Genomic DNA, 26,113 nt, shown 5'->3' with positions numbered 1-26,113 from the left:
CCCCCCCCCCACTTATTTTTCTCATTTGATAAGTGGAAAACTGAGGGAAACAGAGGTTAAGTGATTTGCCCAGCTGGATGTGATACCTTCCTTTTCTAACCTTTCATACTCAGTTGGTACCATCAAATAGAAAATACCATCCTATTATTGGCTTAAGAGTTGCTTGTATATGTATCTCATCTTACCTTTTAGTCTGTAGGTTTCATGAAAGGTAAATGTTCATTTTTTTATGTCTTTCATTATCTGGCATTGTACATGGTATATAGTAAGCACATAATAAATGCTTTTGAATGGTAGAGGATAGATGAATAAAAAAAGTGAACGATTGTGTGAGAACCAATGAGCTACAGAAAGTGTGCATATCTGAAGAGTCAAGGGTCAAAGGAAGTGTGGAGGAAGATGGAGGCACCATCAAGGATGTGTATGTGATGGGGTGGCTAGGTGGCGCAGTGGATAGAGCACTGGCCCTGGAGTCAGAAGGACCTGAGTTCAAATGTGACCTCAGACACTTAATAATTACTTAGCCATGTGGCCTTGGGCAAGCCACTTAACCCCATTGCCTTACAAAAACCTAAAAAAACAAAACAAAGAATGTGTATATGAGGAGGAAAGATGTCATACAAAATAGGTGGGATTGTGGATAGTAATGTGTTTTGCTTCTACAACAGCTCTGGCCTGGCTGACAACTGCAGCAACAGTGGCAGCCTTGAAGCCAATGGGACAGGGCTGGTGTTGCTGGGGGGCCCATCCCTGTGTATTGCCTACATTACCTCCCTCTATTTTGTGCTGAGCAGAGTTCTGAGATACTGGAGTGACCTCTATAATCCTCATTATTCAATAGTTCTAAAGGAGCCTGTGATTCTATGGGCTCTCCTAAAACTTGGGAGGGGAGGAGGAGGCATTGCTAAGAGTTTTTCTAGGATCTCTGCATCTTCTAGGTAAGAGTTCAGAATAGATCCCTCAGGAAACAATGGGCTGGAGGGTCCTCAAGGCTCATACCTCTCAAATCACAGGCTAGTTTTCACAGCCCCAATGAAGACAGTTGGTACCAGGTGCACAGCTGAACCTTTTCTTCCCAGAAAGTTTCCCCAACTCTAGCCTTCTCAAAGAGTAGACATGCTCATCCCAACAGGTACACACATGCATCTGGCTGATGGATTTCCAGCTTCATTCTATCATGCACATGGTACCAGCTGAGATGATGGAGAGGACAGATAAGGTCTAACTGACCTAAGTGGACAGAAGCATAACACTGATCTGATGATCAGTGGTCAGTAGTTTATTCTCTCAGTTTTCTCTATTTATACTCCTCAGTAATCATCTGCCAAACAAACCTAATGGGAATATTATTTCTGACACTGTGTATTAGCTATATACCACCCACACAGCTTACCACCAGAGGCTATCAGAGCTGTCAGAGCAAGGACATTGCAGCCCATACCAGTGGATGAAGCCTAGGCTTAGCATTTATGTCTTTGAGTTCTTTAGTGTACTATATACTGCCTGGCTAGTTGGAATCTGCAGAAGATGCTTTCGTAATATGGATTGAAAACTAGGTTATAGTGGGAATGGGAAGGAAGGGAAGGGAAGGAGAGAAAACCTACTCTGTGACCAGCACTCAGTTAAGAGCTTTATAAATATTATTTGGAAGGGGTGGGGGGTGAAGGATTGAATGTAGGGAAAGAGGAGATGAAAGGATGATGGGGGAAAGAAGTAGATGAAGTTACAGCAACAACTTTGCTCTAAGTTTCAAAAAGTTTTGTACTCAATTTGTGTGAGGTAATTGCTATTATTAGTCAAGAAATTGAGACACAGAGAGTAAACTCTCTGAATGACCCAAGGTTACACAGCTAATTAATGTCAAAACCTGATTTGAAACTCAGGTCTTTTGAGGCCCATCCCAATATTCTTTATCTATACTCTTGGGTCAGATGGCAGAACACACAAGCAGACCTACCTGTCCATGTTTAGACCTGATAAGATATACCTGTAACCCAAGACTATCCTAGGTCCCCCCAGCCCATGTATAGACTACACCTTTGTTTCTGTTCATGACTTTTGCTCCACTCCTGACCTAGGTTGGCTGCAGGAGTTGGCCAGACGACTCGAGACCCCCTACTACCTGGTGGGGCGAGGCAGAACTATGCGCAACAGCTCTGGCCTGGCTGACAATTGCAGCAGCAGTGGCAGCCTTGAAGCCAATGGGACAGGGCTGGCGTTGCTGGGGGGCCCATCCCTGCGTAGTGCCTACATTACCTCCCTCTACTTTGCGCTGAGCAGCCTTACCAGCGTTGGCTTTGGCAACGTGTCGGCCAACACAGACACAGAGAAGATTTTTTCTATCTGCACCATGCTGATTGGTGGTGAGATCCCCTAGGTTCCCCTCTCTGGGCCCTTCTATCTTTGCTGTAAAAGATGCCCTATCATCCATTTCCTCTCCTGACCTCATTCATCTAACAGCCCCTGTCTCAGGTTTTTCAGCCTTTTAACACTGTTCCTTTTCAAGTTTTATACCCTCTACTGTTCTCCCTGATTCAGATTTCCCTCCTTTGATTCTCAAGCCAGGACACCCTGAACTCCTAGGATTCCATGCTCAGGACCTCCTGATGATTTAAGGGGTGGGGGAAGGCAGCTGGATCCCAGTAGATGGGTCCCAAGAAGTCCAAATGGCACCTGCATGCTAGCAGGTGGACCCTATACTAAGAAGAGTTGAGGGATGGGTACCCAGAGAAGGTTGGATACTCATTTCAGGAGGAAATAAAAAAATGGAGGGAAGTGGAGAGTCATGTGCTTGAGAGGTCCTGGGGGCCAAGGTAGTACCCCACCAAGCTGTGATACCCCTCTCCTTCAGCGCTGATGCATGCAGTGGTGTTTGGGAATGTGACGGCCATCATCCAGCGAATGTACGCCCGCCGCTTCCTCTACCATAGCCGTACCCGTGACCTTCGGGACTACATCCGCATCCACCGCATCCCTAAGCCACTCAAACAGCGAATGTTGGAGTACTTCCAAACTACTTGGGCTGTCAACAACGGCATTGATACCACAGAGGTGTGGGGACCACATCAAAGTTAGAGATTGATGCCACCAAGGAGGGGGGCACTAGAGCCTGGAGTTGGAAGGGGCCTGGCAGCTTTTCTTGACCTACCAGCCTTGGCACAATTCATGGGCATTCATAGCATAATAGAAAGGTCTCATTGACTGCAGCCCCAGTCTGAGTTCTTGGCTCAGTCAATTCACTGTGGAGTTGGGGCTAAAAATTGCTGAGCCTCTCTGGATCTTATTTTTTCCTTATGTTTAAAATGGAGGGAAAGAGTTTGAACCCGGAAATTTCCAATGTCCCTTCTAACTCTAACTCTAGCTGGTATTGGGGAAGTGGGCCTTGAGACTCAGGGCAAGGAGGGTTGGGGATGAGGGTTTTTAGGGCAGGGCTGGATTCTGCCCTCCAGCTTTCCCTCATCTTCCTCAGCTGCTGCAGAGCCTTCCAGATGAACTCCGGGCAGATATTGCCATGCACCTACATAAGGAAGTCCTACAATTGCCCCTGTTTGAGGCAGCTAGCCGGGGTTGCCTTCGGGCACTGTCCCTGGCCCTGCGTCCAGCCTTCTGCACACCTGGAGAATACCTCATCCACCAGGGCGATGCCCTTCAGGCCCTCTACTTCGTCTGCTCTGGCTCCATGGAGGTGCTCAAGGGCGGCACTGTGCTCGCTATCTTAGGTCTGTGAAGTGGGCGGGGAAGGAGGGAGGGAGAAATGGACCCAAGAAGCATTGTAGAAGCAAAGTAACTATTTGATAGAGAAATTTTCCTGGTAAATATAGGAGAAAATAACACAGAAATGCAACAGGAATGATACATAAGACCTTTGATGTCTCTATACTGATATGCAGGTATGGATACAAAAAAGGTGAAACTGAGATTTTAATGCAAAGGCAATAAATACAATTTCAAAGGCTCTGTAGAATGGGACTCATAACTGGAGCAATGGAAGGGCATGCCTTGTTCAAAAGAAATAAGCAAATAGGAGGAAAAGGAGTAATGCTATATGTCAAGAAAATAACAGAAATCTTGAACCTGAGAGCATCCTAGAGAGTATTTGAACATATAGATGAGGATAAAAGGAGGAGAAACAGGAGTACTGTCATTGTAGAAATACACTTCTTGGTCAGATGGGGGTCATGGATAATATTTTCCTGAACCAGATCACAAATTAGTATAGAGGTAAAATATGCCTGTAATGGGGGACTTAAACTATCTAAACATTTCATTCTGCTAAATCCAGAATATCTGATAAGTTCTTCACTTGCCTCGCCCAGTTTGATCTCTCAGAAGGGAGGGGAAACATTGAGGGGCATTGCTTCTCCAAATCTAATTCTGGTCAACATGCAAGGTTTGTGGAACAGCCTAGAAGCTTAGGAGAAAATGACTATTTCAGGGAAAACTCAGTTAGATCCAATGAATTCTAAAAAGAAGGGAGACTGGCAAAAAGCAGTTTTTAACAATACAACTGCAAAGAATCTCAATGAAGAAAAGGGATAGATAAAGGAAGGAAATAAGCATTTATTAACCAAAAGAGGCAAGGCACTGTTGCTAATTATTTTGTAAATATTTCATTTGATCACAAACAACCCTGGGACATATGTAGTATTATCTCCATTTTACAGTTGAGGAAACAGAGGTTAAATGATTTGTCCAGTGTCACACAACTATTAAGTGTTACTGTGTTATATATTAGATAGTGTTGAGTTATTAAGAACAGATATGAACTCAGGTCTTCCTGACTCTAACTCCTCACCCTCTATCCACTGTACCATCTAACTGCCTCAGGAAATCATAAGTTGGTGGGGAGTTCTTTCAAAGACTAAACTAAAGATAAACATGGACAGAAGGTGGAAAAAAGAGGGATATATATATATATATATGTATATAAATAACCAAGAATGAATACAAAAGAATGTACATGTAGACATCTAAAAATGTCAGAAAGACTAAAGCCCAAAATGAACTAATGTTCATTTAAAAAAAAAAGACAACAAAAGGAGCTTTTAAGAGGCTAAAATCAGCACAAGAACAAGGAAGAGATAAGTCTATCACATGGGGAAAAGATCATGATGGTGATCATAGCAGAGAGAAAACAGAACGATCCAGTTGCTTCTTCACTCCCTTCTCTATTGGAATGAACTTCAAAAAAAAAGGTTGGTAGAATCAAAATGACTAAGAGGAAAATGGAATACCAATAGAGGTGAGAGATAATAGGAAAGACTGCAGCTGATTCAAGACTAGATTACATCCTTGAGCACTGAAAGAACATGCAGTTAGGATTATGAACCCATTGCAAAGAAACCTTGAGGTCAATTGAGAATTATTAAGAACAGGAGATAGGAAGATGTTCCAATATTAAGGGAAAAAAGAACAGAGTAGATTCTGAAAACTACAGACCAAATGAGTTTTATACTGATCCCTGATAAAATTCCATGCAATTAAAAAGAAAACTCCACTGCTAAGGTACAGTGCCTTCTTCCTATACACCAAGGGATCCTTGAATATACAGATAGGGTTTGGTTCTGTGGAACTTTACCATCTAAATAAGGGTCTTTATCTTGTACTTTTTGAATCCATAAATTATCCAGAGCTCTGGGGGAAAAGTTGGGGCCTGAACATCAATCAGAATATGAAGCAGCTTTTGGAACTGCTGAATAGGCATATTGTGCTTTACCTTGGTTCTGCACTGTCTAAACAATTCCCTTCAAGTTCATGTCTTCTGCCAGATCAGAGCCTATATGCATCCTTCTGTCTGTGGCTATCTTCTCCAAGATGCAGTAGAATGCATTTAGAGAGGGCAGAACCCAATGATCTTCTGACTTCTCAATTCTCACAAGACCTCCTCCCACATAGCCATCTCAGGATTCTTGTTTGGTTACCTATGATTAGACAAAGGAACACAAGGCAGGAAGAAGCCCAAGCTCACAAATCCGCTAATAGAGGAGCCTACTCTAGCTATCACATTAAAGTGGTACACTACTGCTAGGGTAAAGAAAGCCACTCTCAGGAGAAATCCCAGAGAGTTGAAGGGAGCAACAGGGCTGAGTCATTCCAATTTTATGATCCACTAATTTACCCATTTCTCCTGGTTTCGTGGTCAGTCTTTTCTGATTCATCTTTAATGCATCCGTCTCCCCCATTTCCCTAGACCCTTCATTTATCACAGAATAAGGGACCCATACATGTTCCCTCATCCCAAAATAAGTTTAAGAGTAGAGTGAACAAGTATTTTCCTGGAAGTTACTAGGGCAACTCAGCATTGGCTCCATGGGATGGTCCTTCTAGAACCATCCTTACTCATGCTCCATAGGGTCCATCCCCTGCTATCTAGAATGAATTACTGATCACTAGCTGATCACTAGAACCTGGCATAGACTCATTCAGAATAAGTCATACCAAGTAATTTTTATTTTAGAATTGGGTTAATATTATATCTAGATTTCAACTGGGCCTTTGACCAAGTTTCTTATGAAATCTTTATGAACAAGATGAGGAAATTTGGGTTGAATAATAGTAAAGATAGGTGGGTCGCATAGCAACCAACTATACCATCAAGTAGAAGGGGTCTATCTTAGAGCAGGGCTATTCAACATTTTGATCAATAATTTAGATGACTATGTATATGCCTATACATGTATGCCTATATGTGTATATACACACATACACTATATACTTACATATACATATATATATATATATATATATATATATATAATTTGTAGTGGACACAAAACTGAGAGGGAAGATAAGGATAGTTCATGTCTTAAATTACAAAATGTTTCAGTAGAACAGAACATTGTCCTCAAACCAAAAAGGTGAACTTTTATTTAGACAAATGTAAAATCTGGCACATAGGGTTTTTTTTTAAATTAGTTATATACATCTAAGATCATGGAGATTTAGCTTGAAAGTCTTTCCCATGAAAAAAGAAGATAGAATACTGAAATGAAATCAAGAAGGTCTAATTCAAATTCAGCCTCATACACATAGTTGTATGGCTCTGGATAAGGCACCTAACTCTTCCTAACCCAGTTTCCTAAAATTAAATAACATTTGTAGAACACTTTTGCAAATCAACTGTTATTGATAATGATGATAATGATGATGAAGTAGCTTTAGGTGATTACCAACTCACAATATAACCTGATGTGAACAGCAAGCAGAAATTATAAGGAGGCAGATTTCAGGGTACTTTAAGAACTTCCTAATGATTAGAATGCCCAATAAAGGAATACACTCACCACTTATGGGGCAGTGAGCTTTCTGTCATTGGAAGGGTTTAAACAGACTGGATGATGTCCTGATGTTGAAGTGAAGATATTTCCATTGGCAAGGCTGAACTCTCACTTCAAAGATTTTAACTCCAAGATTCTATGAGTTTTCTATGTATTCTATTTTTCTATATCCTGCTCAGGATCCAAGACATGATGGAGGGATGAGGAGAGAGAGAAAAAGATGATGAAAAGGATATTAGGAGGGGGTGGCTAGGTGGCACAGTGGATAAAGCACTGGCCCTGGAATCAGGACTACCTGGGTTCAAATCTGGGCTCAGATACTTAATAATTACCTAGCTGTGTGGCCTTGGGCAAGCCACTTAACCCCATTTGCCTTGCAAAAAATTCTAAAAAAAAAAAAAGGATATTAGGAGACAGAAATGCTAAAGGTCTGGAGAGACAGTGAAGTCTCGGGGGAACATCAGCCACAATTCTCATCTTCCCCTTCTTTTTATTCCAGCTCGGTCTCCTCATCACCATAGTAATACCTAGGCAAAACAAAGCCCCGCTTTGACCCAAGGATGGTGTACCATTACTCCAGCCTTCATTTTCCCTTCCCCTGCTTCCAGGGTGGTCTGATTGTTAAAGGGGGGAACAAACTTTGCTCTACTCATGAGGGTCTTCCTTCTCTCAGGGAAGGGTGATTTGATTGGCTGCGAGCTGCCTCAACGAGAACAGGTGGTCAAGGCCAATGCTGATGTGAAAGGTCTGACCTACTGTGCATTGCAATGCCTGCAGCTGGCTGGACTACACGAAAGCCTCGCCCTCTACCCTGAGTTTGCCCCACGATTCAGCCGTGGCCTCCGAGGGGAGCTCAGCTACAACCTAGGGGCTGGCCATAATGAGGTAAAAGCCCTATGCAGGGGTGAGGTCCAAGAGAAAAGGGGGACAAGAGTAGAAGGACTATGGACTGAAAGGGCAGAGGGTCTGCAAAGGGAGTAGGTCAGGGAATGTCACCTAACATCCCCTATCTTCCCATTTGTCAATGGGATCTTTAGGCTGACACGAGTTCACTGAGTGGAGACAATACCCTGATGTCTACTCTGGAGGAGAAAGAGACAGATGGGGAGCCAGGGCCTACAGCCTCCCCCACCCCTGCTGATGAGCCTTCTAGCCCCTTGCTATCTCCAGGCTGTGCCTCTGCCTCCTCAGCCGCCAAGCTGTTATCCCCCCGCCGGGCAGCCCCACCATCCCGCCCAGGTGCCCGAGGACGGCTGAGCCAGGCAGGGAGGGCGCAGGCTGAGGTTGCACGTGCTTCACGCTCCCTGGGCCTGGAGGGATTGAGGCTGCCTTCCATGTCCTGGAATGCCCCCCCTGACCTAAGCCCCAGGTGAGTGGGGCCACAACATATGGTTCCTGGGACCTCTTGGGGAAATAACCAAGACATTGGATGGCCTCCAGGTGACTCCTACCCACTTAAGACAAGATAGGATCTCCCCATACATAATGTTCTCTAACCAGACAACATAGGATGATAAAAAGCGTTTGGAATTTGGAACCAGAGGCCCATCTCTGTTATTACCTGTGGAAAGTATTTTAAAATTCTGTATTTTATGTTTTAGCCAAAAATCTGTCAAAGAGGGGCTAGGTGGTGCGGTGAATAGAGCATCGGCCCTGGAGTCAGGAGTACCTGGGTTCAAATCCGGTCTCAGACACTTAATAATTACCTAGCTGTGTGGCCTTGGGCAAGCCACTTAACCCCACTGCCTTGAAAAATCTAAAAAAAAAAAAAATCTGTCCAAGACAATTTAGTAACACATAAGTTAATTTAACTATTTAGAATAATTTCTCCCCAAGCAACTTCCAAGTTTACATTTAATAGTCATGTTAAACAGTGGAAAAAACAAAATACATCATTTAAGTTGTTTTTACTTTACTAAATAGAATAATCATAATTTTAATTATGGTAAATATGCCCTTGGAGAAGAGTTCACTTACTGAAAAACTTGTTTGACTTGGGTCCAGGTGTCAACAAAAAAGATGACTTCTTTTTGTTTGGTGTATTTCCTATGGTTATCAGAGGTACATTTTCTCCATCTACCCACTGGTTCTGATGTCATTGAGGAAATGCACATTACTAAGTGATATAAAATGAGATATTCATAAAATTACTTATCCCACATAAGGGTTTAATAAATCCCTTCTTTCCTTTATGGTCCCTGATTCTAGGGAGTCAAAAAAGTTAAAAATATTAGATCAAAGACAATTTTAGAACATTCGTTCTAAATTTTTTATAATACAACTAAGATCTTTGTGCTATTTGTGCACGTTCTTATGTGATTGTGATCAAGTGCCTCATTATTTTTGGGCTGTCTAGCTTTTGATTCCTTGGGAGCAAGGGAGATTCTAGAGGATTGTTCAGATAGGGGAGAGTCCCTCATAAGGTTAGGGTCAGGAAAGTATGAAAAGGTCAAAGATGATAGATTTTGTATTAGCAGGTAATTTAGGGGCAAAAAATTAGAACATTGTGCAAAGCCAGGCTTTAGAAAGGTTTTTGGATTGGGGGGTGGGGGGTGAGATACAGGGCTCATGAACACCCTTCTCTTAATCCTATTTGGGGATTAAGTGGATTCCTCCCCTGGGATGCCTTTCCTAACCTCATCTCCATGACACCTCTAGCTATCCTAGCATCAGTATCACACAATTCATCCTGTTTTGTATTATTTTCTTATTGTTTTGAGTAGACTAGTCCTGTCTTCCCAATGAGATTGTCAGTTTCCGGTGGGCAGAGAGTATCTTTTCCAACATCTTGCGTGCCCCACAGCTCTTACCTATCACAGGTACTGAGCACACAGGTAAGGAACAGAAATTTATTAATTGTTCTGAAAACTGGGCCCACAGGGTCGTGGATGGCATTGAGGATGGCTGTGGATCTGATCAGCCAAAATTCACCTTTCGTGTGGGACAGCCTGGTCCAGAATGCAGGAGTCCCTCCCCAGGTCCAGGTATGGGGCTGAGTGGGAAATGGGACCATGGGCAGGGGGTCTCTTCTCTATTCCTAAAGCCACAAGCCAGGCCTAAAACTGGCAGGGAAGTGACTTCGGTATGCATAGACTATCTTCCACGCTTCCTTTTTGTGCTGTGGGTCACTACCTAGAGGCAGACCAAGGAGGAGAATCAGGTTTGGTCAGAAGTAGGACATGGCAGCAGAAGGGAGGTGGTCAGACTAATAGGGTCCTAAAATAGGTCACAGTTGGAAATGCTCTTAGAGAATGGTAGTTTTTCTTTGCCAACTTGTGGGGGGACAGTGTTGGAGAGATGGAAGAATCTCAGGAAATTAGAAACCTCTTTCCTAGAAAACTTCAAAGGTTAGATTTTTGGTTGTCTAGGCTGTTCATTGAGGTATGGAAGCTGACATTCCCAGGGCTGGGAGGTAGGTTGGATTTGTGCTTCCCTGCCAGGATGGTTCCTGCCTTTATTATAGTTTATACAGCTATGTGACTTTGATCAAGTGTCCCATTATTTTGGGGCTGTCCAGCTCTTGATTCCTTGGGAACAAGGGAGATTCTACTAAGGAAGAAGGGACTATGAAGGGATAGAGATCTTGAGCCACAGGAAGGATTGTGCAGATAGTGGAGAGCCCCGCGTAAGGTCAGGGTCAGGAAAATATGAAGAGGCCAGAGATGTGACAGATTTTGGAAGACCAGGGCCCAGCTCCAGGCCCTTCTTCTTGCCCTACCCAGTCCAACCTCTCCCCTCAACCTCCTCCCCAGCAGAGAGTGGACTGCTGACCATCCCCCTCGGGCCCAGTGACACTAGAAGCACAGATACATTGGACAAGCTGCAACAAGCGGTGGGTGATGGGGAGAAGAGACAAAGAGAGCCACCGAGGCCGGGAGGGAGAGTGGAGCCCCTCCTCCATCAGAATTTTTAACAAGTAGAAGGGGCAGTGCTATCGCTGGGGCAAGTGGGGAAGAAGTGGGGCGGGAGAGGAAAGGAAGGAGTTACAACCTGGTCTGGGCACTCTGACCCCTTCATCAACCCTTTTTGAGCAGGTGGCTGAGCTGTCAGAACAGGTACAACAAATGCGGGAAGGACTCCAGTCCCTTCGACAGGTGGTGCAGCTCTTCTTGGTGCCCCACGGGGAGGGGCTATCCCCCAGGGCAGGAGAGGCTCCTTGCCCATCAAGGGGGTCTGGACTCCTACAGCCCCTCTGTGTGGATACTGGTGCCCCTTCCTACTGTCTGCAGCCCTCCACTGGATCCTTCCTCAGTGGGGCCTGTCCCCGTCACCAACCAGGTCCCCCACCCCTGGCAGCTCCCTGGCCTTGGGGGCCTCCAGCCTCTCAGAGTTCTCCCTGGCCCCAGGCTGCAGCTTTCTGGACCTCGATGTCAGATTCAGAGCCCCCAGGCTCTGCAGAACTTGGCAATGTGCCTAGCAGAGCTGCTTCACCCCCACCCACTGATGAGGGGGCTGGGGCAGGGCTCCAGGAGCCCTCCACAGGTCAAGCTGAAGAATCTAGCACTGGGGAGCCCCCACCAGGGCCAGGCAGCTTGTCTCTGACTTGGGATCCCCACAGCCTAGAGATGGTGTTGATAGGCTGCCATGGCACCAGCACTGTCCAGTGGTCCCAAGAGGAAGGGACAGGGGTCTGAACTGTTCTACCAGCCAGGATGCAGTGTTGTCCCATCATACTGCTACCCTAACCCTCCCAGGTGGAAGGAAGGTGGCAGGTGGTGCCTAGGCCCATCCTTCCTGCTGGCCCAGGGCCCTGGGCAAAGGAATAAAGGCCCAGGTCACCACTGGTGCAGGATTCAGGGCCCAGGGGACAAGGGTCTGGGGGCAAAAGGTAGCTGCTTTCTTGGGGTATCCATTCCTGGTTTGTTCCCCCTCTTCACTTCCCCTCTGCAGGCTGGAGGGGTGGAGTCCCTGCATGTACCCCTAACCTCAGCTATCAAGTCCCCATTCCCTAATGCTTTTTTAAAAAAAACAACAATAAAAGAAATAATTTGGAGCTTGGTGCTTTATTTACAAAAGGGGAAAAGTTTGTTAGGGCAGTGCCTCTTGGGTAGAATCTGGAACTGGCTTTGCTGAGGACAGGATACTGGGTCCTGACCCTAGTAAGGATACACTCTCTCCTTTTAGTATTTCTTAGGGTGGGAGTCAGGATTTCTTTCTAAATGGACTCCTCCCTCCCTCCCTCCCTCCCTCAGGATTCAATCAACCCTTTAGGAGATACCCTCCCACCAGACTCTGGGGGATAGAAGAAATCTCTGCAGAGTTTGCTTTCCCAGTGCAAGTTTTACTTGCAAGGCTGCTGTGGAAAAAGAGAGAGAGGATTGGCCACTCCTGTCTTCTCACTGTGGAGTTATCTTGGCAGCCTCAGCCCGAATGAGGGTAATGAGGTCCTGGTTGATGAGGAAGACAAAGCGCAGGCTGGCTATCTATAAGCAACAGGGAAGGTCAGTGTTAGGGCTCAGAGGTGTAAAAGAAATAGGGTCCTAGGTAGCTCCATCCCCAATCTCTTTGTACTCCCATCTTACCTCCACTACTGAATTGTTGCTGAGGCGCCATTTGGAGCCACAAAGGACAGGTCGACCATCTATGTAGATTGGCCGTCTACCCTCATTGGCAATGAAAAAGTCACCATTATTCTTCAATTTGATGACACCTAAGGTACAGGAAAGACAAATGGGAGAGATGTGGAGAAAGGATAGGTCGGGATGGATCTAATCAGTTTTCCAGAGAGCAGTTTCCCCATGGCAGAAGACTGAAAGACTCCTAGGCTCCCAAATATGGACAAAATGCCATCTCAATGACCTCTCTGCCTTAGATCAGGGCAGGACCCAAATTTACAAGAACCAGAGCTTCTGGGACTAGTGGAAATTGAAAGTACCCTTGAGAGTCATTTCCTTTCTGCTATGACTCTTCTGTGGGGATACCTTGCTTTCGGGAGATCTTCCAGGCTGGACCCTCCAGGGACAGATCTACATCAATCTGGTTGTCCTTGGTAGCTCTGCCTAGGGTAATCTGAGGAAAAAGCAAGAGTGAGAGGCTGTAAGTCAAGTTAAGGAAGAGGATAAGAAAAGTAGAAGACAAGAAGAGAGTAGAGAGAAAAAATGAGACAGAGGAGGAAAAAGTGAGAGGGTTCCTTACCTCCCTGGAACGCATCAGGTATCGCACCATACGTCCACGCAGCACAGCCAGAGTCTGGTTATCAAAGTCTGGTGAACTCATTCCTGGGGAAGGAGCAGGGCTGAAGAGGAGTCTGCCTCTGCAGGAAAACCCTGCCCTTAACTCCCTCGTGAGCACACAGAGCATGGGAAAGTCACAGCTTTGGCTCATAATGCCTACTCTACAAAGACTTAAGTGCCCCAAAATGGAAGGACACAATCCAGTTTACCTGAACAGAAGCTTAGGGACAAAAGGGGAATGGGGACTGGCCCTCTGATACTGGAGGGAAAAAGTCTAAGGCCAGTCATTCCTTTTGGAGTGGTAAGGACTGGTAGAAGGGAAGGAAAGGTCCTTACCTGTGATGCTGTCCACTAACACCTGCCATTTGTGCAGTTCCTGCTCCAGCTGCCGAATCTCCCGCTTCTGCCGTCTGTCAGCTACTGTTAGCTCTGAGGAAAGAGACAATGACCTTCCTGTCACATTTCCCCTCCCAGATGCCACCTGGCTAGTGACACTGCTGTCCTTGGATTTCACACTAGCAGCTTCAACAGCCTCCCTCCACTCCCTACTTCCCTGCCCTCCCAGCCCCAGAACACCCATCTTCTGCATTAAAAGACCACTCACCATGCTCCAGCACTTCATCCCGCATATCTCTGAATGGTGGTGATATGGCAATGGAGAGAGAAATGGGTTACACCAAGGCTCCAAACCACATACTCCACAGAGATGTGGTCTCTCAGATTTCCCCCTTAGCATCACAGGCCCCAAAAGATCTAAAGAGTTATACTATAGCTGTTTTAAGGACCCACCCAGTCTGGACACCAATGTTGCACTGTGAAGCTAGAGAAACCCCAAAGGAAACCGATTGCAGGGGATGGAAGGCAACTAAGGAAAGGCAGAAGAAACTCAACAGGAACCCAGAAACTATTGCTACTACTATATATTATATATATATGTATGTATATACTCTTTCTCCTTGCCCTTCCCTTTTGACCTCTTTCTCTTAAATCATATCATCTAGTTAATCCCAACTACACTTGTACACAATCTTCCTGAGGGGAAGAATCAGAGACCTGGCTCAGTTCTTAGCTCCTTCTAAAGTATGGAGAGAGTGTTGTCCCAAAATTCTTAAATAGACTGCTGTAATGGGCAGGTAAAAATCCTGACCCAATGCAAAAAAATGCAGCCTCCCTATATTTTCCACTGCTTACTTGAGTTTGCTGTCATCAATCAGATCCTCAGCATCTGAGAAATTCAGCACTTGGTCCCCTTTTGGCAACGGCTGCACTAAATGGAGAACAGAGAAAAGGTCAACACCAATCATGATGAGATAATCGTGTTATGAAAGTAACATACTATTAATAATAAGACCCCTGAAATGGTATGCATAATTATTACTGAACTGAAGGAAAGTTTATTCGTTCACAGAAAAGTGATACCCAAGCTTTCCCTGGAATCCCAAGGACCTCTTTATCCCAGGTACCAGTGTGAAGGTTAAGGGGAGTAAATCTGTGAAATGGGACACTGAGAACATTTAGGCTGTAGGTAACCTGTATTAAAGAAATTAAAAAAAAATCCCCTGAAATGACAAAACCAGGATTTTCTTCAGAGAGGCTCATGACAGATTCCAGATAGGCCTAGTTCCTACCATCTCGATTACTCTAAGCTTAGAAGGGCTTTGTTGTTGTCAGATTTCAAAAGTTTTGGTTAAATACGTTTAAGAGGGGAAACAGGTAAAGGAAAGGGAGAGAGGAAGGAAGTATTATCAACATTTATAATTATAATCAAAACATGCTAGCAATGAAGTATTCCTCAATTAAAGAGTTAAGTATGAAACCTCATGAGAGAAAAAAAGGCAAAAATATCACTTTTAAAGAGACATTTATATCAGGATGGAATACTATTGTGCTATTAAAAAATTATAAGTGGGAATGGTTTCAAAACAACTTAGGGAGACTTATAGGAACTGATGCAAAGTGAAGTGAACCAAATCAGAGTAAAAGCAATATTGGCAATTCACAGTGATAGACTGTGAAAGATTTAGTTACCCTGATTGCAAAAGAACTGCAAAGGATCCATGATGAAAAATGTTATCCACCTCCAAAAAAAGAAATAATGAACCCTTGAGAACAGAGTGGAGTATTTTTCTATTTTTGTTTTTGTTTTTGCTATCTAGTAATATAGAAATACTTTTTGCATGACTTTCCATATATAATGGATATTATTGTAAGCCTTCTCAATGGGTGGGGAAGGAGCGAAAGAGAACTTAAAAAAGAATGTTTTAAACATGCTATTTAGAGTTCTAGTTAATAGCTAAGTTTATTTTTATTTTTTTATTTTTTGAGCACTTTATTTTATTTTTTAAAGGTCACTATTTTTTTATTTTTTAATTCTCATTTTGTACAAATGTTTTTTTACATTAATAAAATATTCTTAAGAGTAAATGAAATACCCCCTCCCCCCATAAATATAGACTTGCTTGAGCGATAAAGGGGAGAGAAAAAAATTAAAATTAAAAAAAAAAAATAATAGTAATAATTGTAGGTATGGCTAGGTGGCGCAATGGACGAAGCACCAGCCCTGGAGCCACGAGCAACCGAGCCTACATCCAGCCCCGTAGACCCAACAATCATCCAGCCATGTGACATGCAAGCCACCTGATCCCCACTGCCCTGCAAAAACCAAAAAGAAAAAAAAAGACCCAAAATAAAATAAAATAGTAATAATAGTAGGGGTGGAATAGCTAAGTTTATACAGAATAACTCAAGATTGTAATGACTTTGTAAAATGTGGGACAAAGCAAAAACAAATTTCATCCTGCCTCAGTTCTTTCTGCTTTCTAAAGTATTTTACACAGATAAGCTCTGAGTGAAAACCAGGAAGCTAGGCCAGGACATTCCCAAGAAAAGGAGAGTTGTCCCTTGAATTGATTCTAGGATTCATTAGAAGGCAAGGCTCTAATAAAAATCAGTATCAAGAGATAGTCTTCTGCAGGAACTTTTCAATGCCTAGAGGCAGCTATACTGGCCAACTGGATTTGGGAGGCCACAGAATAACACCAGATATTCATCTTTGTGGCTGTGATATCTCAAACCTCACAATCAACCTACAAGCAAAAGGCTACATAACATATTAATTTACAATCCAGCAAAAAAAAGTTATGATATATATATACATATATACACACACACACACAAAGTTTGTGCTAATTAATTAATGTGAGAGCACATGTTCTTCCTTTAGCAAACTACAGAAGTATGAGGTAGCATATGTGTTCATCAGTAGCAGTCCCTCTTTTATCCAGTTTTGCTTACCTATTTTTAAGTTACATACTTCACAGTAATCAGAACTGGGAGATCTTAGAACTCATTTAGCTCAACCCTAAGGCCCAAAGAAGTAAAATGCTTTGCCTGAGATTGCTCTGGGGGAGCCAGGATGAAAGAAAAGGAAAATGATAAATGCTGGGGGGGATGAGGGAAAATAGGGTCACTAATACACTCTTGGTGGAGTCTAAACAATCTGAAAAACAATTTGCCTGAAGGGCTATGAAACTGCATACCCTTTGATCAAATCATTCCACTACTAGGTTTGTGTTCCAAAGAGATCAAAGGAAAAGGAAAAATAGGTACAAAAACATTTATAGAAGTTCTCTTTATGGAGGCAAAGAATTGGAAACCAAGGCAGTGCCCATCAACTGAGGAATGACTGAACAAGTCGTAGAACATGGACTTTATTGGAATAATACTGTGCTATAATAAATAATAAAGCAGGACACTTTCAGAAAAATCAGGGAAGTCTTACATGAACTGATACAAAATGAAGTGAGCAGAAAAAGAATATTGTACAAAGTTAACAGCCATACTGTTATGATCACTTATGAAAGATGCAGCTACTACAAGCAATAAAATAATTCTAGACATCTCTGAAGAATTCATGATGAAAAATGCTATCCACCTTCAGAAAGAGAACTGATAAAATACTAAGTGAAGTTTGAAGCATATTTTTTATTTTCTCTATTTTTCTTGTTGGTTTGTGTTTTTGTGTGCTTTCTTTTGCAACATGGTTAGCATTCCCTCAACCTCCAGCTCAACACCACCAGAAAAGAGCTGCTATACATATTCCTATACATAATGATTCTTTTCTTCTAGTTTTTCATTTCTTCTGGAATATAGACCTAACAGTAGCATTTTGGCAGTTCCAAATTGTTCTACAGAATTGTTGAATCATTTCACAACTCCTCCAATTGTTTAAATGTCTCAGCTTCCTTATATCCCTTTCCGACATTTATGACTTCACATTTATGATCAATATAATCAATATAATCTCTCAAGGGGAAAGGGAAAGGGTAGAAGAAAAAGAATACAGAATTCAAAAATTTTGCAACTAAATGTTAAATTTTTTTTAAATACAACCAAGAAATATATAATGAAATAATTTAAAAATTCCAAAATAGTAAATTATACCTACTTTGGTAATAAATTACACAGGGGTATGGGCAGACAGGATTTGAACCCAAGTATCTTTTAATCTTCGTCCAGATGTTCTTTTATTATGCTATATCATATTGTGGGTAGTCTGTGAGTCAGTCTAGGGATATCTGTTGTGCTGATGCCTAGGACTGACTATACCTCATGGCCACCCCAAAGTATTTTCTGATCCATTCCAAGCTCCTCACTCTAAAACAGCAGCTGTTGCCTCAACCCCTTGTATGCACAGGACCCCATCTCCAGAAGAGGTTGCCATTTCTCAGGGCAGCTGGTTACCTGTCTGATCCTCCAGGAGATAGTACTGCTTCATAAGCTGCCAATGACTCTGCAGGGCCTTGGCTGTGCGGGACAAGTAGAAGGCATCAGGGTGTCTGTGCAGCAGGTCTTGGAAGGTCTCCAGGGAGGGCTGGCTGGCCTGGAGGAACAATGGTCATGCTATACCCAAAGAAGTCTTAGGTCCACCCCCCACTCCAGTTCCCAACATGGAGGAAGGGGAAGAGAGCAAGACTCAAGGAAGCTGGTTCTAATTTGAACCAGAACATCCCAGAGAGGCCCCGCCCTTCAAAACTGGGAGAGATTGACACCGAGAACATGCCTTTCCTTGAATGTCACTGATACACAAGCCCATCTAAGTCTGTGTTGGTTGGGGGATGAACTGAGATATACAAAGAGGTATGTGTATAACATACATACGTATGGAGACGGTCATACAGAGACAAGGAATGAGAAGAGATTAGACTTAGCTTCAATAAGGAGAAGCTGCAATGGCAGATAAGGGTTCAACATAGAAAAGAAAAAAATTCTAACAAGGAAAATGTCCATAAGTGGAATGGTTGCCCTATATGGCAATGAGTCCCTGGGGGTCTTCAAGAAACTGGATGACCTCTCACTTGGTCAGCAATGTTCCACTCAGGTATGATCTTTAAGGTCCTTTCTGACCCCTGGTTTACCTCCACTTTCATTTTCAACATGTTCCATTCACTTCTCAACTCCCTTCACTTTATGTCCCCACATACGAACTGAACTAAAAGTCATCAATCCTTATTACTAAAAGGATGATGGCCTTTTCTCCACCCTTCCTCTTATCTTTTTTTCTCTGTAACATTTGACATAGGTTAAACACCCCCATCTTCTTGATTTGAACTCTTTTTCTATGATGGGATTTTGTGACCATCTTCTGGTTCTCTTCCTGCTTGATCAGTTCTCAATCTACTCTGAAGCATTGTGGTCCAAGGCCCCTTTCTGCCTTCTACTGTCCCACCCTATATACCCTCCCTCTTCCCCCACCCCCCAGCCTGAAATACACTCCTTCACTTCTACCATTTGCAATCCCTTGTTTTCTTTCAAGTCCAGTTCAAATGTCAACTCCTTGTCCCAGTTGTCTTTCTCTCAATCATTTTGTTAAATTTCATCTATGTCCTGTACTAAGCTTTTCTTTGAACATCTTCCATCTTTCCCAAGTAGAATTATTTAAGGGTCAGGGTATAAGTTCAATTCTATCCAACATTCTCCCATCAACTCCATCTGCTTCCCCCTTCATCTTACCGATCCCACCTTGCTCAGAAGCTGCTCCTCAGCTTTGCTGAACAAAGCCTTACTCTGTATGGCTGCGATGGCTTCTGGGTGGAGCTGCCTCATTGCCTGACAGGCCAACCTGGAGGGGAGAAAAAAGGATAGAAATGGAAATTCAGGCAGGGGAGGAAGCTCCCTGGGATTCCCACTTCTTAGCAGCACCCAATGGTCATCAGAATCCAAATTCTACATGCTGGATTCCATTTTTCCCTGGCATGAACAACTTTTGAGATAGTCAAAGCTCACACCCTCAAAAAGTCACTCATCCCCTCACTTTGCAAATAATGAAATTGAAGTCCAAAGAAGCTAGATGATTTGGTCAAGGATCACCCAGCTAATTAGTGAGAGCAATGAAAGAAACTAAGATCTACAATCTTCCAACTTTTAAACCAGTTCTCTTGCCATCACATGATGTCTTGAAGACAGCTGGATGAATCCCATTCAGAACCTGCTCATCTTACATAGGTTCCTAGGGAACAGAAAGATTTAGGGGGAAGAATTTCTCCACAATGGAAACAGGCTGCCTGTTTCAAAAAATATAAGGAATAAAAATATCAAATAGGTGATCCAGGAATCCTTCCTCCTAATTATCACAAGTCAGTAAAACAACTCCTGATCCCTTGTGTCTATACCATACTCACTTGGAGATGACAGGATCATACAGGAGGGCGTACCAGCGCTCCTGGACCTCCCGAAGGGTAAAGCGGCAGCTAAACTTCACACCCAGATGGACTGATGTCAGGTCATTGGTCTGCAAGGTCCCAGAAGGTAGTTATCAGAAGAATCTTAGCCAGGGGAGAGATCTCCTACTGTAGTTCCCATTCTGCCCTTGGAATGGTCAAGACAGCAGGGCTAATCTGCAAGAATCCCATGGGTCTGGCTGGGGGTAGGGTAGTGGGAGTTGGGAAGGGGCACAGGTGATGAACCATGTGGTAGTGATACCTGTAGCACAGCATTGATGAGCAAGAGATCGTCTGCTGGCTTCCAGCGGCCCAGGTCCTTGGTCACCTGTAGTGGCTGCTTGCTTTTCTTCATGCGCTTAGTGAGGCCAGGGGCAGGGGCTGGGCTGGGGGGTACTGGTGTGCTCAATGCCTTGGATACCTAGGGAAGTTGGTAGTGGGCTGAATGTGGCTAGGGGAAGAGGGAGGGAGTGGGACTGTCCTGACTAGAAAGAAGACATTCCAAACTGGTATGCCAGGATAAGTGAACACCAGACTGCAGTTGGTTTCTGTGGTATTTTACTCTTCAATGGGCCTGAGCTGAGCCCAATGGAGGAAGTCTAGAGAATAAGCATACCTGCTCACTCCATATTTTATCCCTTCTTTCCCCCAATTTCCATGCCCTTGGGGGTAGAAAGCAGTCCTTGACAGCACAGCCTGTTATCTGCTGATATTTCCCTCCCTACATTCCTCATGATTGCCAAGGGAATGCTACCTTTGGCACAGTGCCCAGGGCCAGAGCAATGCCACCTGGAAATTGTTTTTACACCCCAGCACTGCTGGGAACGGGCTGCCTGCTCCAGGAATAGACACATGCTTAGTGCCTCCTACACAGGATGCTATACAGGATGAGTGGGAAAGGGCGGTGGGGGGAAGGAGGGGAGAGAGAGAGAGAGAGAGAGAGAGAGAGAGAGAGAGGAAGGAGGAGATTCTGGGTAAGGATATGGATTTGAAACAGTGGGCAGTAGAAAGAAACAACCTGTTCTAAGTACAGGCTGGGGTAGATGTCCCGGCTCTTACCCTTCAATCCCTTGAAATCAAGCATAGCATTCTACCTGAAGGTAAGAGGCATGGCCAGAGAATCAGCTCTTGCGCTACAAATAAGTCCCCAAGCCTTATCCTCACCTTCTTCTTTTCACTGGAGGAAGGCTCACTCCCTGAGCAACGTCCTGGTTCGACTCCTGTGGCACCCTTGGCCCGAGTGGATGATTTTGCCAAGCTGCTCTCCACCAACTCATCATCAAATTTCTTCCTTTTGATGAACCTAAAAAGAATCTGCCTTAGTTATCATCTTCACCCTCATACTTGACAGTTTCTTCCAACCTCATTTCATGATAAGTGGAGGTTAGTGAATCCAACAGACATTTACTTCAAGAACTGAGAATGGGGTTTGGCTGAGTATTGGGCTCCCCCTATGGTGGTATCTGATTAGCATCTTTTGCCCTTACAGAGTATTAATGAATCTTCATCTTTTACTATGCAGATGATGCTTGAAGGGGACAGTCTCTCTCTTCCTGATATTCCCAGCATATACTTTGTCAATGAAGGAAAGGAATTTGGGGCTATGCCAATCTGGAATTCTGGGTACCATCAATACCCCTCCCTGCTCTTATTCCAAAAATCATAACTACCTGGAAGAACTTCTCCGTTTAGGAATAGTGCCCAAGGCCTGGGAAGAGCTTCGCTTCTGCCCGGCCAATGACTCCTCATCTTCTGAGCGGCTGGCAGTGCCAGATGCCATCAGAGATGAATCTAACAGTCCCTGAGGATCTAGAGAAAGAGGGAATAAAAGATCTGATTTCATATCACTCTCTCACAAAGGACATTCACTCCCAATCATAGGAACACTTCCCACAATGCTTTTGCCATCACATTTGTTTAATATAGCCTTTAGAAATCCTTGAAGTTGGGGAGCAGATCTCCAAAATCTGCAGTTCTTCAAACATTACATGATATATTATACAAGGGGTGCTCAAGTCAAAACAGTGACTCCAATTTTGGGTTCTAGGAATAGATTTAACTGTCACCAAAATGTAGCTACTGCTAGGATTGAAAAAGGAGTTGAATTTCCACAAAGTCAATGTGATCCCTGCTGTGAGATTTAATAAGGAAAGATCTGATGCTTAATTGGGACTAAGAGAAAACTGTGGCATGTATGGGATAATGTGGTGGGAAGCCAAGACTTTTAAGTCAGGGGAACTGATTTGATCTGATACTACCTTTGTCCATCCTTCCAGTCTCTTAAAGCCAAACCAAAGGGATAGGAAGAGTCCCACAGGTTCATCCAAGGCTTCAAATAGGGTGAGTTGAGAGGCTGAGAAGGAAGTCTGCAAAGAAAAAAATTGGTTTCTCACGATGGAGCTACCAGACCAATCAGTCCCTACCACCCTTCCCTAAACTGTCTTTCATCTCAGCTCCAAATTCCATGCAAACACAAAAGGACTGGGATCCCCATTTGCTAAATCATTTTTCTTTGTCAGCATTTCTGCACATTGCAAACAGCCCTTTAGGATTCCATGACACAATGAGAAGGGCACATTCTATCACTGTCACCCCTGCAGACTCAGCCAACAATTAATTATCCCCAGTTTACCTCTCTCCTACAAAAGGCTGTGGGTTAGCACTCCCCCATAAGGCAGACACGAGTTAAAGGCGATGAAACCTTTCAGGTGCCCTCCTTTGCTCTCCATTGGAGCACTGACAAGATTTGCAAGAGAGAGAGGATGTTGATACTCTTGATTGCAAAAGAAGCTCTTGGGATTTTCTGGGGTTCTCAAATCCCCCCCCCAGGACTTCCCTTCACCAATATGACCACTGACTTAGAGCTGAAAGTAACTGAAGGACTCATCTAATTAAGCACTTCATTTGAATGATTTATGAATGAGCTCAGTCTGGGGAAGGTTCCTCCCCGGGACTCCAAGCCCAAGACCCTGCCCAGGACCCTTTCCCAGCACCGTGCTGCCCCTCCAGGCAGGTCCAGAGCCAGCTGGGTTTCTGAGAGGACTCACAGGTATATCTGGACGGGATAATGATTTTTCGGAGGAAAAGAGCAGGGCAAACCCCGCTGTGTACAGCTCAGGAGGGCTACAGGCCCCAGACGGGTAGATGAGCCCAAGACCCCCAGATCTGATCCCCCTCCCCCATCTTCACTCACAGCTCTGGGGTGCGGAGGGGCAGGGGAGAGGGGAAAGGTTTACTTTTCGTGGACTAGCAAGGACATCCTCCCAGGCAGGCCAAAACCAAGTGCAAAAAAAAAAATTCACCCATCTGGGGCTGTCACTACCAGCCCCGGGTCTGAGCCCCGAGGGGGCGTGGGAAGGCCACGGAGCTCACCCCAGGCGTGCGGGCTTTGCGCATGCGTACCCGCGCCCTGGCCCGGTCCGGCAAGCGCATGCGCGGATTTTCGGGGCGCTACCGGGGCGGGCCCCCAAACCGTGTGGGGGACTGCATCCCATTTACCGTCAGATTGTCAGAATCAAACCACGGGGCGAGGGGAATCTCACCATTCCTGGGCCGACGGCTCCAACGCAATATTCTCCGCGGCGGCGACTGCAGCAGCCGCAGGGCCTCAACCGACTTTCGTGAAATACTTCCAATTCCGGGTCTTGGGCGAGGGTGAGTATTCCCTTCCGGTTCGTCACAGGAACACTTCCGGTAGCAAATAATAGTGCGAAGAGAGGACCGGAGAGCGGTGTGGCGGGGGCCATGTTCGTAGGGTTGCCGCCATCTTGGTAAAGGTAAATAACCCTCGCTTCCTGTTCCTGGTGGGAACAGCAGAGGAAACTTCCCCAAAATGCCGCTACTACTGAGGCAGCCTCACCGACGACATCCGCCTTTTTCATCTAACCCCGAACATTTTTCAGTCAAGGGCAAAAAGGACTGGGAAGGAAGAGGAGCTGACCTTGTAGCAATGGCCAAAGAAAGGACTGCGCAGGCGCAGTGAAAGGGGGTGGGGAGAAGGAGGAGGAGGAGGAGGAGGAGGAGGAGGAGGCGCCTGGTTCAAGTTCTAGGTGGAGGCGGAGTTCGTTTCTTGTGGCCCTCATCTCCTCCGGAGGAAAAGCAGACGGAAGCTTAATTTGTTTCATTTTTCCTTTTTTTTCTTGCTTTTGGTTGGACTTTTGACCCCAGTGCAAACAGGGTTAAGTGACTTGCTCAGGGTCACCTAGCTAAAATGTCAAAAATCAGATCTTGAACTCCATCCACTGCATCACTCGGTTGCTGGATATTAATTAATGTAATAGGGGAACAATGAGGAGAGTTACTTCCAGTGAGACTTTGAGATGACCCGGCAAACTCTGGGTCAGTGCTTGGTTCTCTCCCTCCTTGGGCTAGGGAGTGGGAGTTGAAGGGGCATTGCTCTCATTTAAAATGAATGACTGCCCTCTGATTTCTTTGTTTTAAAATGGTATGTGCCTTCCCCAATTGACAAATGGTCAAAGGATATGCAAAGCCAATTTATAATTGAGGAAATCAAAGTGATCCATAGTCATATGCTATTTAGTCAACTGCTCTAAATCATGACTTATTTGAGAAATGCAAATTAAAGCATCTCTGAGATACCACCTCACACCTTTCAGACTGGCCAATATGACCAGAAAGGATAATGATCAGTGTTGGAAGGGATTTGGGAAATATGGGACATTAATGCATTGTTGATGGAGCTGTGAATTCACCCAATCTTTCTGGAGAGCAATTTGGAATTAGGCCCAAAGGACAACAAAAATGTGCATACCCTTTGATCCTGCAATACCACTACTGGGTCTATACCCTGAAGAGATGATGAAAAAGGGTAAAAACATCACTTGTACAAAAATATTCGTAGCAGCCCTGTTTGTGGTAGCAAAGAATTTGGAAATTAAGTGAATGTCCTTCATTTGGGGAATGACTTAGCAAACTGTGGTATATGTATTTCATGGAACACTATTGTTCTATTAGAAACTAGGAGGGATGGGAATTCAGGGAAGCCTGGAGGGATTTGCATGAACTGATGCTGAGTGAGATGAGCAGAACCAGAAAAACACTGTACACCCTAACAGCAACATGGGGATGGACTCACTCATTCCAACAGTGCAACAATCAGGGACAATTTGGGGCTGTCTGCGATGGAGAATACTATCCGTACTCAGAGAAAGAACTGTGGAGTTTGAACAAAGACCAAGGACCTTTAATTTAGGAAAAAACTGATATCTTATTGTCTGAAATTGCTATCTCTTATACTTTATGTTTCTTCCTTAAGGATATGATTTCTCTTTCATTACTTTCAGTTTGGATCAATAAGACTAACAGACTGTCTTCTGTGGGGAGTGAGGGGAAGGAAGCAAGATTAAGAGAAAAATTGTAAAATTCAAAATAAATAAAATCTTTTTTTAAAAAAATGGTATGTGGGGATGCCTAGGTGGCACAGTGGATAGAGCACCGGCCCTGGAGTCAGGAGTACCTGGGTTGAAATCTGGCCTCAGACACTTAATAATAATGACCTAGCTATGTGGCCTTGGGCAAGCCACTTAACCCCTTTTGCCTTGCAAAAAAAAATAAACCTAAAAAAAAGGTTATGTGTCTAGGCATATAGGCAAATGTGAGATTGAACCTTTTTGGTTTTGTATTTCTTTTTCAACAAAGCAATGGGGTCGAATGACTTCCCTGAGATCACACAGCTATGTATTAAGAGTCTGAGACCGGATTTGAACTCAGGTCCTCCTGACCCCAGGGCCGGTGCTCTATCCAATGTGCCACCCAGCTTCCCCCTGTATTTCTTTTCTTGAGCTGTTGTTGCTATTCAGTCATTTCAATCATGTCCCACTCTTTCTGCTCCCATCTGGGGTTTTCTTGGCAGAGATACTGGAGTGGTTTGCCATTTCCTTCTCTAGTTTAATTTATAGATGAAGAAACTGAGGCAGACAGGGTT

General features: G+C 44.3%; 2 protein-coding genes across 4 annotated transcripts in view; one reads left to right on the top strand and one right to left on the bottom strand.

Annotated features, from left to right (window-relative positions):
* Window positions 1–12,252, top strand: part of KCNH3 (potassium voltage-gated channel subfamily H member 3) — a 43,939-nt gene extending 31,687 nt beyond the window's left edge. The window contains exons 8-15 of the mRNA XM_074225989.1: window positions 2,079–2,363; window positions 2,852–3,051; window positions 3,470–3,719; window positions 7,951–8,162; window positions 8,315–8,646; window positions 10,158–10,261; window positions 11,033–11,109; window positions 11,312–12,252. Of these exons, the coding sequence (XP_074082090.1) occupies window positions 2,079–2,363; window positions 2,852–3,051; window positions 3,470–3,719; window positions 7,951–8,162; window positions 8,315–8,646; window positions 10,158–10,261; window positions 11,033–11,109; window positions 11,312–11,911 (2,060 nt within the window). The 3' untranslated portion in view covers window positions 11,912–12,252. The remainder of the gene's footprint in view (window positions 1–2,078; window positions 2,364–2,851; window positions 3,052–3,469; window positions 3,720–7,950; window positions 8,163–8,314; window positions 8,647–10,157; window positions 10,262–11,032; window positions 11,110–11,311) is intronic.
* Window positions 12,253–12,261: 9 nt separating this feature from the next.
* MCRS1 (microspherule protein 1) lies at window positions 12,262–24,043 on the bottom strand. Of its 3 annotated transcripts, none has more exons than XM_074225986.1 (15): window positions 23,712–24,039; window positions 22,428–22,535; window positions 21,840–21,978; window positions 21,334–21,472; window positions 20,432–20,590; window positions 20,131–20,240; window positions 19,463–19,571; window positions 18,194–18,332; window positions 14,642–14,717; window positions 14,055–14,083; window positions 13,787–13,879; window positions 13,413–13,495; window positions 13,199–13,286; window positions 12,800–12,927; window positions 12,262–12,700 (listed from the first exon to the last, which is right to left on the bottom strand). In XM_074225986.1, the coding sequence occupies exons 2-15, from the start codon at window positions 22,435–22,437 to the stop codon at window positions 12,614–12,616; spliced, it is 1,389 nt and encodes a 462-aa protein (XP_074082087.1). In that variant the 5' UTR covers window positions 22,438–22,535; window positions 23,712–24,039; the 3' UTR covers window positions 12,262–12,613. The 3 variants fall into 3 exon arrangements, with proteins under 3 accessions (XP_074082087.1, XP_074082088.1, XP_074082089.1); XM_074225987.1 differs by lacking the exon at window positions 23,712–24,039 and adding an exon at window positions 22,802–23,014; XM_074225988.1 differs by lacking the exon at window positions 20,432–20,590 and having other exon boundaries at window positions 23,712–24,043.
* Between the last annotated feature and the right edge of the window lie 2,070 nt (window positions 24,044–26,113).

Source organism: Macrotis lagotis, chromosome 2 (assembly GCF_037893015.1).
Source record: "Macrotis lagotis isolate mMagLag1 chromosome 2, bilby.v1.9.chrom.fasta, whole genome shotgun sequence".
Taxonomy (NCBI): domain Eukaryota; kingdom Metazoa; phylum Chordata; class Mammalia; order Peramelemorphia; family Peramelidae; genus Macrotis; species Macrotis lagotis.
The sequence above is the reverse complement of the archived record's forward strand: the minus strand, read 5'-3'. Positions and strand labels throughout refer to the sequence as shown.

Coding starts and splice junctions, on each gene's coding strand:
- MCRS1 (XM_074225986.1), bottom strand. Junction 20,241..20,431: donor TCATCAATGCTGTGCTACAG/GTATCACTACCA, acceptor GGGACCTTGCAG/ACCAATGACCTGACATCAGT. Junction 12,701..12,799: donor GCAACAATTCAGTAGTGGAG/GTAAGATGGGAG, acceptor TGTTGCTTATAG/ATAGCCAGCCTGCGCTTTGT.